The 13,714-nt window shown below is 46.9% G+C and overlaps 5 protein-coding genes across 5 annotated transcripts; 3 read left to right on the top strand and 2 right to left on the bottom strand.

The window, feature by feature from the left end:
* Positions 1 to 3,080: 3,080 nt before the first annotated feature.
* On the top strand, positions 3,081 to 6,212 carry F4822DRAFT_404228 (arginine-tRNA-protein transferase). Its single transcript, XM_051458181.1, has 4 exons — positions 3,081 to 3,520; positions 4,228 to 4,275; positions 4,518 to 5,241; positions 5,423 to 6,212. The coding sequence occupies exons 1-4, from the start codon at positions 3,475 to 3,477 to the stop codon at positions 5,949 to 5,951; spliced, it is 1,347 nt and encodes a 448-aa protein (XP_051314646.1). The 5' UTR covers positions 3,081 to 3,474; the 3' UTR covers positions 5,952 to 6,212.
* F4822DRAFT_404223 (NAD(P)-binding protein) lies at positions 6,213 to 8,312 on the bottom strand. Its single transcript, XM_051458180.1, has 5 exons — positions 7,338 to 8,312; positions 6,929 to 7,231; positions 6,659 to 6,842; positions 6,551 to 6,594; positions 6,213 to 6,496 (listed from the first exon to the last, which is right to left on the bottom strand). The coding sequence occupies exons 1-5, from the start codon at positions 7,745 to 7,747 to the stop codon at positions 6,376 to 6,378; spliced, it is 1,062 nt and encodes a 353-aa protein (XP_051314645.1). The 5' UTR covers positions 7,748 to 8,312; the 3' UTR covers positions 6,213 to 6,375.
* Positions 8,313 to 8,434: 122 nt separating this feature from the next.
* F4822DRAFT_260788 (ribosomal protein S5 domain 2-type protein) lies at positions 8,435 to 10,314 on the top strand. The gene is made up of 2 exons (XM_051454568.1): positions 8,435 to 9,234; positions 9,335 to 10,314. The coding sequence occupies exons 1-2, from the start codon at positions 8,692 to 8,694 to the stop codon at positions 9,977 to 9,979; spliced, it is 1,188 nt and encodes a 395-aa protein (XP_051314644.1). The 5' UTR covers positions 8,435 to 8,691; the 3' UTR covers positions 9,980 to 10,314.
* Positions 10,181 to 11,410, bottom strand: F4822DRAFT_429486 (uncharacterized protein; the record flags this gene model as incomplete). The annotated part of the gene is made up of 2 exons (XM_051461110.1): positions 10,181 to 10,624; positions 10,691 to 11,410. 2 exons carry the CDS (start codon positions 11,408 to 11,410, stop codon positions 10,181 to 10,183), a joined length of 1,164 nt encoding a protein of 387 aa, XP_051314643.1.
* A 475-nt stretch (positions 11,411 to 11,885) lies between these two features.
* F4822DRAFT_260790 (cytochrome c-like domain-containing protein) lies at positions 11,886 to 13,662 on the top strand. Its single transcript, XM_051454569.1, has 4 exons — positions 11,886 to 12,376; positions 12,762 to 12,952; positions 13,010 to 13,104; positions 13,164 to 13,662. The coding sequence occupies exons 1-4, from the start codon at positions 12,361 to 12,363 to the stop codon at positions 13,186 to 13,188; spliced, it is 327 nt and encodes a 108-aa protein (XP_051314642.1). The 5' UTR covers positions 11,886 to 12,360; the 3' UTR covers positions 13,189 to 13,662.
* The last annotated feature ends 52 nt before the right edge of the window (positions 13,663 to 13,714 follow it).

Genomic DNA, 13,714 nt, shown 5'->3' with positions numbered 1-13,714 from the left:
AGATCCGGGGATTTGTAGCAAGTCAAAGTAGCGGGCGGGTAGGACGAACTCGTCGCATATAAAACACCGACTGCTCTATTTTATTTTTTTTCTTGGTGTGTTTGATTCTGCAGCGGAAGAACTAAATAATTGTGGGGAGTAGGGGGGAAATAGAAGGAGAGGTAAACCCCGGCGGTCAGGTAGGGAGCGCACCGAAGTAGTTGCTAAGTTGGGATGCAAAGAGAGGTCCAAGACTAGGATGTCTGAGACGATGTTGACGATGATGAGGGTGAGCCACTAACGAGCGAGGATGCGAATTGCTGTTCTGGCTGGACCAGCACGTCCGTTGCAAGTCTCGTGCCATATCTGTAATAAATGGAGGGGCACCGACAAGGAAGAGCAGGCAGAGTTGGGTTTTATAGTACTCCCTTTTTTTTTAAAGGGAAAGGAAAAAAAAAAAAAAAAAAAAAGGAGCCCCCAGCTTAGACGAGGAGCCGCGGACCAGGGCGAAGGCACGAGCTAGGTAGGTACGACTTCCCTTTAGTAAGGTTGTAAGATGCAGGGCCCAGACTACCTAGAAGGTACCTGGCAACTTGTACCTATAACTTTCCTCACCGCGTATATCTGTACCGCGCTAACGTTTAGCTTGGGTCTAATGCCAGGTGAGGTAAGGCAAGAAAACTAAGAGAGACAAGAAAATGGCAGGGCAAGCCACACACAACATGCGCACATCACACACATCACCCATCACAACTTTCTCGTCGGGACTATCATGGTAAGCTATTAATATGTAAGGTTATGTAGGTAACCTGACATAGTAGCCATGTAGGCAAGTAAGACATATACACATACACATATACGTACATACATACGAACATTCATCCTACGTACCTACATACAACCAGTCGCCTACCATATATGTACGCTGAGATCGTGCATTTATGTAGCTTACTTGCCTCAGTTGGTTTAACCACACCGGTATGCTGGGAAATTTTAAAGTTGGTGGCCGAGTATACATCAATGTACGTTTCGGTAGGTAGGTACATCCGTACTTACATAGAAGTACATATCTCTTATGTATAGATCACTCGCGGGTCGTTTTTTGATGACAACACCGCTTTATGTAGGTAGGGACCAAAGCCAGAAAATGTCAAAATCCGGTAACTTCCACTGGTCACGGACTCCAGAACCGGTCAAAACTAACCTGATGCCTGTATCAGGAGGGGACTTGTCGAAAAAATAGAACAAAGAAGAAAAAAAAAAAGTGCAAAGCATGAGAGTGGAGGAAGAAGGAAAGAGAAAAAATTTTCCTCAAAATGGAAAGGAAGAACCTGGATGATTTTCTACCTCAGTAATTGCATGCATGTATCGTCACTTGCCTCAGGCTACTCTACTTCACTAACACGGCTGTCCAGGTACGGTTCTTACAGAATTTAGCTCTAATGCGAATGACCAACCTTTTTTCAGTACTACCCGTGTATTGTGTATAACCGGAATACCGCAAAGAGAATTTATTGGCCTGCACGACTACCCTAGCTGCCTACTATACTTGCGATGGTCAAACAACAGCAGTAGTTAGTTGTATTCACGACCTCATACAACGGGTAATATCCACACAAACATACCCAAGCCTCATTTCGATCCTTACAACATAGACTTGATGTTTCCTTTCAACATTTGAACCCTGTAAATCTCTTATGTAAAACCCTTAAGGGTCCCTGTATATATCCGTTGGGCAGCCTCGAAACTCTCAAGCTACCTCAACATCTATACATGTTTCTATGTATTACTCGCATGTGTTGGCTACCATTGCACTTTAGTGTTACACTCTGCTGAAGATATAGTCCCCTTTTTACTCCATGTATCTAGGATTGGTCGGCACATGGATGTGATGACCTTGAATCGGATCTACCCCTCGCCTGCATCCTGCCGTCGATCACCGAGTTCCCCAGTTGAACTACAACTGAGACAACATCGTAGAGGGGGCCGAAGGGGACAATCCTTCCGCTACATCGACCAACTTGACCATTTCGACGTGTATAAGACGGCTGTATACTACACACCGCCGCACTTACTATGAAGATGGAAACATCGATATGCATAACGCCTGTTCATATTTCATGTATAATTTATACAAAAAAGTCTAGCTACCGATGCGGCATTCCGATAACGTCCAATGTCATAGCAAGAAAGTAAGAAAAAGTTGTTGAACGGCAACTCATCAGCGTGACAGAACCAAGCCGGGTTGGTGACGTAGTATTTAAACCTGAATGGAGATCAATATATACATGTAGCCCAAGATTGGCGTGGGGAGTAGGTAGAGAAGAACTTGGAAGTTTAGGTACATGTTGATAGAATCCTTCCAGGGTTTATTTTGTACTTCGTACAACTATAATGACAACATGGTCATCCATAGAAAAAGCCTCGACTCACTTACAACTTATACACATTTTATATACTATCATGCATAGATGCCTATAGCTTATAACAGGAAGATGGGGGGGGGGTTCCACAAGCCTTGACGTATATTCCTCGTAATATCCCAGGAATTAATATAAACTGCTCACACTATCCCCATCCTAGTTCAATTGACCAATATCTCTTCGAGGTTTTTCGTGACAATTAGGTATATTATTTCTTATAGAATTGATAGGTAGAGCCGGACTGTATAATTCGTCATAGCACCTGCATAATGCCATGCAGGTTCTGAATCCGGAAATTTGCCTAGGTAGCAGTGACCAGAGTTGTTACCTTGGGTAAACCCCTAATCTACCAAGGTAACATGTATGTAGGTACCGCGAGGCGTGCTTGTTCCATGCGGTAATATCAGGTACCTTCAACATGCGTATGTTATTGTATATTTTGTATGGCAAGAACGTACCTCATATTGTACCTTCTAGCAGGACAGATCGAAAAAAGCATCAATTGCCTCCAGCTCTTTCCGTACGTTCATGTATAAGAGGTACTTGAGTAGGTACCTAGGTACCATCGGACCTTACGTCTTAAAAGACTCCGGTAACTCCTCCCACTATTGATAGCACAAGTGTATAGTAGAGTCACGTATGGCACAACAACCTTTTTTTTTTTTTTTTTTTTCTAACCTTTCCTATACATTATAAGGCATTTCTCCCATTTCTCCCCCACCATCCGATATACATAAGAAGCATTGGATATGCTTAACCTCCAATATTAGCAATATCCCACCGCACAGCATCGTCCATTCATTCAACTCTTGTAACTGTACATACCTAACGCACATATTTTCCTCGGTTATTGTTCTATACATATACCTCGTCGTCTGACTCGACACCGACTCTTTCTCGTTCGGTCCGCCCGGTATGTCTACTTACATTCTACATTTTACATCCCTTGCCAAAAAAACAATCCCTGCGCGCGTGCGCTGCCAGGCTGTCTCCCCCCTCTGATCAAATGTGCTTGTCTGACCATCTACAAGTCTAGCCATTCTAGCCATCCGCGGGGGCGTCTTTTGAAAGGATGCAGGCCACCCCTGAAAATGCATTTTTGTATATAACGCCAATTGGTGAGTTAGATCATCACTCTTAAGTCCATCTACCTCTACCCCAAGCAGCCTCCCGTTCAATATCATCCAACCATTCCACCCCGTGCGGCATTGCGACGCTGTCGTTGGTCCGCCGCTTTGCATATGGTTTTATGGAGAATACAACACTCCATCGTGTTCGTTGGCGCGCCACTACCAGCCCACTGGCGTCTTCGAGAACCGCCGCACGGCTCCGGCAGAACGACTAGGAGTAACAGGAGGGCCGTCTCCGGCTGGACTACTCGAACTAGGGACCACTGTGCAGTTCTTTGTTGCCATTTGTTGCCAAGGAACCATTAAATACCAGGCAATCAGCCACAGCCTAGTAACATCTCGCGCTCCCCTGTGCGAACCTCGCCAGCCCGTACTACCTACAATTGCTTGCATCTTAGCCAGCCGACGTATCATCGCGTGTTACCTCGACCCGTCACTACCTTCAATCTGGGGTCCGTCTCGGCATCGTGTACTTTGCACCCCGAAATGCGCCTTTCTTTACTCCCCCCCTCTCCTTTTATCTCCGAGGATGATCACTGTAGGCAATTGAAATCAAGTGATCAGCAAAAATAAATCCTACGTCCAAAATTTGCTTTTTTAATCGATATATCTCTTACTCAGCTCACTAAAGAAAACCGGGCTCTATAATTCATGATGTCAAAGTAGTTGGATACTTAACGACTAACTCTTTCTAGGGTATAGACAATCAATTAGCTGCGGTTACTGCCGTAGAAAGGGTACCAGTTAGTCTCACAGGATGTATTCACTCGATCATGCCGGCATACACTCACGATCTGATGTCCTCTTCTGCACACATGCCTAACCGTCGGTATTTCATGGTGGCTCTGATATATTATCCACTTACTATCGTGTCATCTGTTGAACCTATTACTTTGTGTAGCGTCCTACAAGGATTTCCCGCCTAAGCACATGGTGGTTTTTGCAATCGTGATTTGAGCATGTTTGAACTTACCTTTGCCTCCAGGCCACTCCTACTATGCACGTGCGATATCTATGAGTCCGGCCATGTACGAGACTCTAGTCGATCGATGTTGGAGACGATCCGGGACGCTGCTCTATAGACCAAACCAACTTGATTCTTGTTGCCCTCATTACACAATTCGCCTTGATTCCGACCGTTTTCGGCCGTCTAAAGATCAACGGCAAGCTATCAATCGCTTCAACAAGTACGTCATAGGTGAGGAGTACGCGAAAGAAGCTGCTCGCTTATATCCGAAGTCACGCGAGCAGGCTCGGAAGCGGGACACCGAGTTTGACTTGGTGGAAAGAATTCATGAAAGCGACAGCTCATCATTGAAGCAACCACCCGAGCCCTCTCATACGTTTACCGTCACCCTAGAGTCTAACAAATTCACCGAAGAGAAATACCTTGTCTTCGAAAATTACCAACGGCTTGTCCACCATGAGTCCCCATCATCTATCACTCGTGAAGGATTCAAAAGATTCCTCTGTACCTCGCCATTGACACCAGAAAAATTTACGGCACCGGATGGCCGGGAACGTCAACTTGGTTCGTTCCACCAATGCTACCGACTCGATGGTAAGTTAGTAGCTATAGGCGTTTTGGACCTTCTTCCTCAGTCTGTGAGCGCCGTCTATTTTCTATACCATGAATCCATTCATAGGTTTAGTCCTGGAAAACTCGGGGCTTTGCGGGAGATCGCGTTGGCGATAGAGGGCGGCTACCGGTAAGTACGAAAAGGTCCATATGCGATACAGCCTATTCCTTATTACGGCGTTGCCCTAAGTGCCATCTACATTTGACTATCCAGGCATACACTTTTGTAATACCTATTTTCGACGCCATCATCTTTGATAATTCAAATAATTCATGGGTTTTACTCAGGATACATATTGACGAAGGAGCAGATGGTGGTACCCCGGCTTTTATATCCATACATGCCCCAAGATGAGGTACAAGATGGATTTCTCCCCGCAACAAGTTCTCGACCCAGAGACCCTCAAATGGGTAGACCTCGACCAAGATACTATCGCGAAGTTTGATAGCCACGGCTACCTTGATTTCAAGGGAACAGGGGAATACGCTCTAAGGAATCCTTCGCCCAAAGGAGAAAACTCAAAGATGGATGTTGACGGCCAGAAGGACGACTCGGAGGAGGATGCTGAACGCCACAAAGATCCGTCTCTCTTCCACACTGGGATGCCGGGGATTCCATCCGCTGAAGAAATGAGTTTGGTGAATTTGGATGATATTAAAATACGTTTTCTCGACAGATATTCTTTCGCTGATACCATATTCTCCTGGAAAGGGGAAGATATCACGGACCCAGGTGGGGCCAAGGCACTGGTAGCGGAACTTGTGGCGGCGATTGGCCTCGATCTCATACCTGATATATGCTTAGATTTTCGAAGACAGTCATCGGATCCGGCAGAATAGAACTACGAGACGGCATCCCTATAAATCAAACGCTTAGGGTGTAGCGGGATGATAATTCTAGGGATGGAAATTTATCGAGACTGGATTTTGTATGTCGGTAGACACAGGTCTTGACTACGATTCGGAATCCCTGGAAGTACTGCCTTTGGCCAAACCCAAGGCTGGAAAAGGACATGGAGGAAGATTGCATAGATATCCTATGTAACTACAAAACAGCGTATTGATGATTCAAATAACAAAACTAGCGGATTATCTTTTAACATCGCTCTAAAATAATCCTCTAAGGAGACTTTAACATATACTCTGTAAAAGATATCACGATCTTCATCTATGATCAACTATGATCAACTAACACGTCTTCAAAATAAGACGACGTTCACTATTCTTAGGCCTTCCTATCAATCGATTATGTCCAACCTAGAGATCATACACCTAAAACTTTCCTCGCCTCAGGAACCTTAGCGACGAATTCATTCTTCATCTCCGACCAAACTTGGGCTTGTAGCTTCCTCCCGACTTCGCCAGTTAGGACTATTTCTTCTAGCCTGGATCTTTGTGTTAGTCATACTAACTGTATGAAATCTTCAAGGACGACTTACTTCCAATACTCAGCTTCTGTGCCATAAAACCGGATGAATTTCCCCTGCGAGGCGAAAGGTTTACGTCAGCCACCAATAATAGAGATATACGGAAGGAGTACTCCTTACATGTTCTTCCTCCTTTGTAAGGCATGCTGCAAGATACGTCCTCGCGCCGTTCTCCGGTGACTTTCCGAAAAGCCCCATGAATATGCCGGCCACCACTGCTATCACTGCTCCCTTCGCCTTGTGGTATCTTGCTAGATTTGTTGAGACTAGGCCCGGGCACATTGTATTTATGACTACCTGAGGGCTGAGAGACGATTAAATAATGTTAGTAAGGAAGTTTATTCTTGAGGGATACGTTGGTATTCAGAAAAGGGGTAGGAAGAAACTTACCGTTTATCAGGTCCCAATGCCATTTTCACGAGCTCGTCGATGGCATAATGGACCATGAGCTTTGTTGCCGCGTACATGTCATCCGGCGAAGTCCAGTTCTCGGGCTTGTTGTAGTGGTTTAGGATACCGGTTTCCGCCTCCCATTTCTTCCAGTCTTCGATGTTGACATCTTGGTGTCGTGATGAACCGACTATAGCTAGGTGTGCGGGCGACGAACGATTGGCGCGTTCGGCTTTTAGCCATGGGAGCAAGAGAATAGCCAAGAGGGCTGTGGACAAGGCGTTTGCTTGGACATTTTGCTCCCTAGGGGTTTGATGTTAGCTAAACTAAGTGTTCAAATTTGGTGATAATGTCATTTCTCGTTTGTGGGTGGTTTTCCTCATGGCCAAAGGGAGGACAGGAGCCTTACCAGCCTTCATCCGCTATCTTAAAATCCACACCAGCGAGTCCAGCATTCAAGACAATATGGTCGACGCCACCCCCGCCTTGTCGGACTTTCTTAAGCTCCTTCACGAAGGCCACAACCGAGACATAACGGTTCATATCAAGGTCTAAAACGCGGATGCGACCTTTACTTTTCCCACCCGTCTCCTTTTCGATCGTTGCGAGAGCAGCATTGGCTCGGGTCGAGTCCCGACTCGTGATGATGACCTCAGTGGCGCCGAGATTGATGAAGTGAACAGCTGTCGCTAACCCTAAGCCACTCGTACCACCCGTCACAACAGCGATTTGGTCCTTAAAACTTCCTGGCGGCGGAAGTGGGATCGGGAACAATTTCATGTACCCTTGGTATATGAGTTTACTCAATGGAGGAGGCATTGTGTAAATTAGTAGGGAGAAAGGGCAGAATTTGAGTACGTAGTTTTGTATATCTGGTTAGTCGGGAATTGTCTCAGATCGGAAATGAGACACAACACAACACAGCACGAGAAGCAACATCTTGAATTGAAGAATGTACCCCCTTTAAATACGAATGATAAGAGTTCCGTCACTAACATGACTTTGTATTTCCAATTAATTCTTCGTACTGTCGCTTACATGATCTACACCGGAGACTTTCAGTGAGCGTTGCTTTAGATATGTGAAGTTCGAGGAGGACATCGTAGCTTGACATTGGTTGACTTATACGGGCTGTGATACTATTAACAGGACCACAATGCCCACGATCACCAAATCCTCTCGGTGCCGTCTGGGTCCGTCGTGGATTTGTCTCCGAGGACCCGGCGTTGGTTGCTCCGATTTCCGACATTACAAATCCGAAAACGACTAAGTCCTCCTAAATAGGCGAGTAGATAAACAAAAGTCCATTATTGTCGAATTTGGTAAATGCTTGAAATAGTGTACAGTTTTAGAGAAGCGAAATACCTGGAGTTCTCTTACTAGTAAGCAAACAAGAAGCCTTCGTGAGCGAAATTCGGCATCGCATTGATAAGCACTTTCCCAAGATCTTAATGCCTTATCGATAAGACACAGTATCGAGCCTCGCCGATCACTTACATAGAAAATCAAGAGCCCCACCACAAGCTCAAACCAATCAATTTTCCTCCCCTCCAATATAGAGCTCAAGCTCGAAAAATCTCCCACCTCAACCTCGCGACGAGACATAGTCGAATACATTTACATTGACAATTGACGTATGATCTCCGAGTCTAATTTCTCAAAGGGCTATGATCTAAGAAGAAATCTAAGTTTCCAAAAAGCCCACCGAGGCTACAATTCATCTCTCTATTCCCACTAACCAACCAATCGTCGAAAATATCACAATGGCGACAGCAACATCCACAACACAACACCTCCTCCTCTCCCCCGCCGAACTCGCCTACCTCCACAGCGCACTCCTCCTCTCACCACCAGTCCGCCCCGATGGCCGGGGCGCATCGCAATTCCGCCCCCTAACAGCCGAAGCCGGTGTCCTGCCCGGCGCCAACGGCAGCGCGCGTATATGTTTCGCAGACGGCACGGAAGCCGTCGTCGGTGTCAAAGCCGAAGTACAAAAGAGCCGAAAAGCGCATGTATCGTACCAAGACTATTTCTACGAGAATAAGGAATTACGGCGGAAACGACATGGAAAAGGCAAAGAAACGGAGAAGGAAGATGAAGTCTCTGATGAAGAGGAAGATAAGGGAGCGTTAATAGCGGGGGAGAATGATTGGGTCGAGGTTACGGTTGAAATTCCTGGATACCGCGACGACGATAGTAGCACCGTATTTCTGGCTACGATGCTTAGTGAGGCATTGTTAGCGGATGGGGAGTTTACGAAGAAGTTATGGATCAACCGACGATTTCACTGGAAGCTTTACATTGACGTGAGTCTACCCATATATACGTTATACAACGCTCGCGAACAACTCTTCCGAAATATGTCGTATCTTTCTTGTACACGAAGCTAATATGTATATCGAACAGATCATCCTCATCTCTCCACCTCTCTCCTACCCGCTCCCGCTCCTCAGCTTAACAACACACCTCGCCCTCCTCGCGACCCGACTTCCACGATTAAAATCCGAAGCGGACGAAGATCCTATGTTCGACGACGACTGGGCCTCCTCTACATACATATACCCGCGACAGACCAGCACCGGCACGCCTAGTTCGCGGCCGCCTGTCACATTACTTGTCATGGCTGTAGGCGAAAGCATCATTTTCGACCCGTCGAAGGAGGAGCTCGCGGTAGCGGACTCGGCACTTGCGGTATCGGTGGGCGGGAAGACTGTTATTGACGGCGACGACGGGGCGATGGACGTAGATGGCATAGCAGAGACAGGTAGACAATTACGCTTGCTCTCCGTACGGACAATAGATCCACCGTCAAGGTTAACAGCGCCGGGAGTGCCAAACTCGGTGAATCTAGCTGCGTGGGGACAAGGTGTGCCCGCGGCGAAGGACCCAGGAGCTCGAGCAGCGGAGATAGAAAACACGGAGGGTGTGTGGAAGGCGCCTAGAGGAGGAGCTAAGGTAGCTGTTCTCGGCGCTATGGTACAAAAAGTACTAGAAAAGGGCGGTATTACGGACGAGGTCCTGGATGGTTTGGACGCTGTGGATCTGGGATAGAAATCGTATTATGTGCGATACGATTTAATTGATATCAAATCTGGAGCTTGCTTTGCTTCGTATCCTTTTGCCTTGTCCCGGAGTTGAGATTCGTTTTAGGGAAGGCCGCCGTCATGGTAGCCTCTCACCTAGTAAATTGAGTAGTGGCTATTACTTCCTTTTTCATCTCTTTCCACACTACTGTATACAACTCCCACCACTTCAAAATATCCCAAGGTATTTCTTCCTCTTCCCATCCGGCGTGGTCTCCGTCGCCGTCGGCGTAGTAGCTTCAGGCTCACTCGTCGCAACCGGTTCCGCGGCAACTACAGCCGCCGCAGCCTCTTTCTCTACGCCGCCGTTACTCTTGCTTCCCTCATCATCATCCCTCTTCGTGCCCATTCCAAAGAGACCCGTAGCTGGTTCCAAGCCGTGGGCCTTGCGGTACTCGTCCCTCTTCGCGACGTCTTCAACACGGCGACGACGCTTCTCTGCCGTTATAGCTGATTCATGTCGCTCATGTAATTTCATGACTTCGATAAGGATGTCTATATACTGGAATGGGTGTCGCGGGAACTCGGAGATAGGCGGGATCATGTCGGCGAATGGGGATTTGGCGGCGAAGTTGGTAGCGAAAGTGTAGATGGCGAGGGATGTAAGGGTACCCTGATAATATGTTAGAGTTTGTCGTCATATATATACATAGACTATCGCCGGTAGTGGCAGACATACCAGAGTAATAAAAGTATGGATCCATCGGTTATGGAGGAACCAATGCGACCATGTGTTCGGCGGTGGAGGTAACCCTGGATACGCTTTCGTGTTCTGGGCTTGTATTTCCGCATCTGTCATAGGTCCGCCGTAGTGTCGCGGCGTTGAGCGTGGTAATCGCGCTCCGTGTGACGGCGGGTTGAAGCGCTCCGGCTTCTCGAGGACGCGAGGTTTCGAGGGGTCGACTGGTTCCGGGGCCGCTGACGGCTTTGCTGCGGGGGTCGGGTCCGGTGTCTTTGCCTTTGGCGCCGGCGCCGGCGATGTACTGGGTGCAGGCGAAGAAGCGGCGGGTGATGTGGGAGTTTTCGGAGTTGGAGCTTTGGGGGTTGTTGGCGCTGCTGATACCGGCGTCGGTTTAATGACAGCGGGTTTAGCCGTCGATGTAGCTTTTGCAGGAGGCTTCGTTGGCGCGGAATGCTTTGCTGCTCTGGCGGCAGTGGACGTGGGGCTAGCTTTCGTCGAAGCAGCCTTTGGAGTAGCTACTTTCGCCGCTGTTGTCTTGGCTGTTTTCGCAGTGGTAGTAGGTTTTGATGCCGCCGTTTTAGAGGCATAGCGCACTAGTACTTGTCCTAGCTCGGCGTTGAGGGGCCTTGCGAAGGCACCGGAGCGTGTGGTTGTGCGCCATAATGCACCATACTGAGGTAGAAGGTAGCGGGGTATGTAAGTCGTTTTTGAAGCCATCGTGAAAGCTGAGTACGGTGACGTCTAGCTCTCGGGCTGGCGTTGAGGAGGGGAACTTAAAATTCCTCAAATATTAAAATCGATGGAGGGGCCAACCACTAAAATATCGATGATTCGATTCCAATGTTAGACGTATGTCAATTGACTCATAAAATGCAGGCGCGTCTCAGTCCCAGTAGTATATACCTACTTAGGTATGCATACATAAAATTGAGCGCGTTTTGCATGAACTTTGAAATTTGAAGTTCATCTATCTTATGATCCGATCCAAATTCAATAGATCCAATCCGGTGAAGTTTCTTTTCCTTCAACCAATCCAAAGGGTCGGAATCGGCGATGGTCGGATGGATTTCCTAAAAGGGTTTAATGCTTGAGGTTAATTGGTGTCTTCTGGAAACCGCGTTGTTCTGGCGTCAGGTTCTTCGAAAATTTTCGTAGGTTTTCTGGGGCTCTACCCTTCCTCACCCTGACTCCGAGATTCCTCCAGTTCCGCCCCATCGGTTCCACTTATTTTTCATCGTTAATGGGAGTTTCTTAGTTGGATTGCGGACTGGGTCAAGGGAAGAAGGTACTTACCAGGTAATAGTGGAAACTTTGAGGGAGTAAAAAAATTAATCACCGGCTTTCCCCGGAAGCGTATTACTTCTAGTAAATTCCTATTGGTCGAGAATTAGCGGTCACGCGCCACAATGTGGCTCGCTTTTCCCTAGTAACCTGGCTTTAGCTCGTCCTGTTGCACTGCGCTGAGCTCATCGCTTTTTAAAAATTCCCAGGCTTGCGCCGATTTTTTTTTCTTTTTACTCTTCCTCCTGTCTTCACAACCTAAAGAGCAATTTTTACTTAGACGAAACAAACCTCTCGTTTCTACATACTACGCCTTTCTCTCGCCTATCTCCTACACATTTAATCTCTAATATCTTCTATTCGTTTTCTTACTCCATAACGACAAAATGGGTTTCTCTGCTGGTAGGTCTTTCGCCCCTTGCGTCTTTCTTTCGAATCCGCTTCGTCATGATGTCAACACGTTACGCTTGTCGAGCCATTGAACCACCACCACTGCCTGTACGAACACGATAAGCTACATTGCGGGACAGTATCTCTACCGCTATTGTCTCAACCACTCGTCTATGTAATTTTTATAATTCGGGTCTCAATACATAGAGCGTCGCAACTGTCTGCGCCATTTACCGGATGGTGGTATACAGCCGCATGGTGGTTGAAGACGGCGTATCGACCTCGTTTTTTAGGCTCTGGGGTGGTTTTTGGTCAACTAGCTATCTGCGAACATTACCGCTACATGGGAAATCTCAGAATTTCACGGAATCTTAAGGCTAACATTTCATTTCTTCAGGTGACTCCAAGAAGGGTGCCAACCTCTTCAAGACCCGATGTGCCCAATGCCACACCCTAAAGGATGGTGAGGGTAACAAGGTCGGCCCTGCGCTACACGGTCTTTTCGGCCGAAAGACCGGTCAGGTTGAGGGTTTCTCCTACACAGACGCCAACAAGCAAAAGGGTATCACCTGGGACGAGAGCACTCTGGTATGTTGCTATATCTTAGAGCAGCTCTTGCATGAAAACCACTAACATCATAATCAGTTCGACTACCTAGAGAACCCCAAGAAGTATATCCCCGGAACCAAGATGGCTTTCGGTGGTCTAAAGAAGGAGAAGGACCGAAACGACCTCATTACGTGAGTACTACCTCATTCCTAACACCCCTAATATCAACGATACTAACCTCATTTTACAGCTTCTTGAAGGAGGCTACGGCATAGACGAAGATTACGAGATAAAAGACAGACATGTACCAATACCAATCGCATAGACAGGAACCGGCCAGTTGTGTATTCATAGACTACTAGACCGATTTGGCACCCTCGACGGTGCGAGCATATATCCATCTCCTCTTTTTTTCCAACACCAAAGAAGCATCATGCGTTGTTGTAACAGTTGGCTGGAAGTGTGTTAGGAGTTCAGGCTTCTTTCAATAAAGGAGGCTTGGATTGGATTACAAAACTCTGCCAATAATTGAACATAAAGTGAATCGCATTGTGCGTCTTCCATAACGCTTTGAGTGATACATCTTTGATTTTCGTAGATTATTTATTTATAACCTATTCATGACGTACTATGGTTTGGATTTGCAAGTAATTTGTATGGGGTAGATGCGACGAATTGGCCAATGAGAACGAGTTGAAATAATACAGACTAGCCCTACTACTAGCCTCGGCTAGAATCGACAATCTCTGGGTCTTTACGTATGTATACATTGGGATTAGGGGTATTCTCGTAATTGTGGGA

This window comes from Hypoxylon trugodes (assembly GCF_022578975.1).
Source record: "Hypoxylon trugodes strain CBS 135444 unplaced genomic scaffold F4822scaffold_5, whole genome shotgun sequence".
In the NCBI taxonomy this organism is placed as follows: Eukaryota; Fungi; Ascomycota; class Sordariomycetes; order Xylariales; family Hypoxylaceae; genus Hypoxylon; species Hypoxylon trugodes.
Note: the sequence above shows the minus strand (reverse complement) of the source record. Positions and strands in the feature narration are given on the sequence as shown.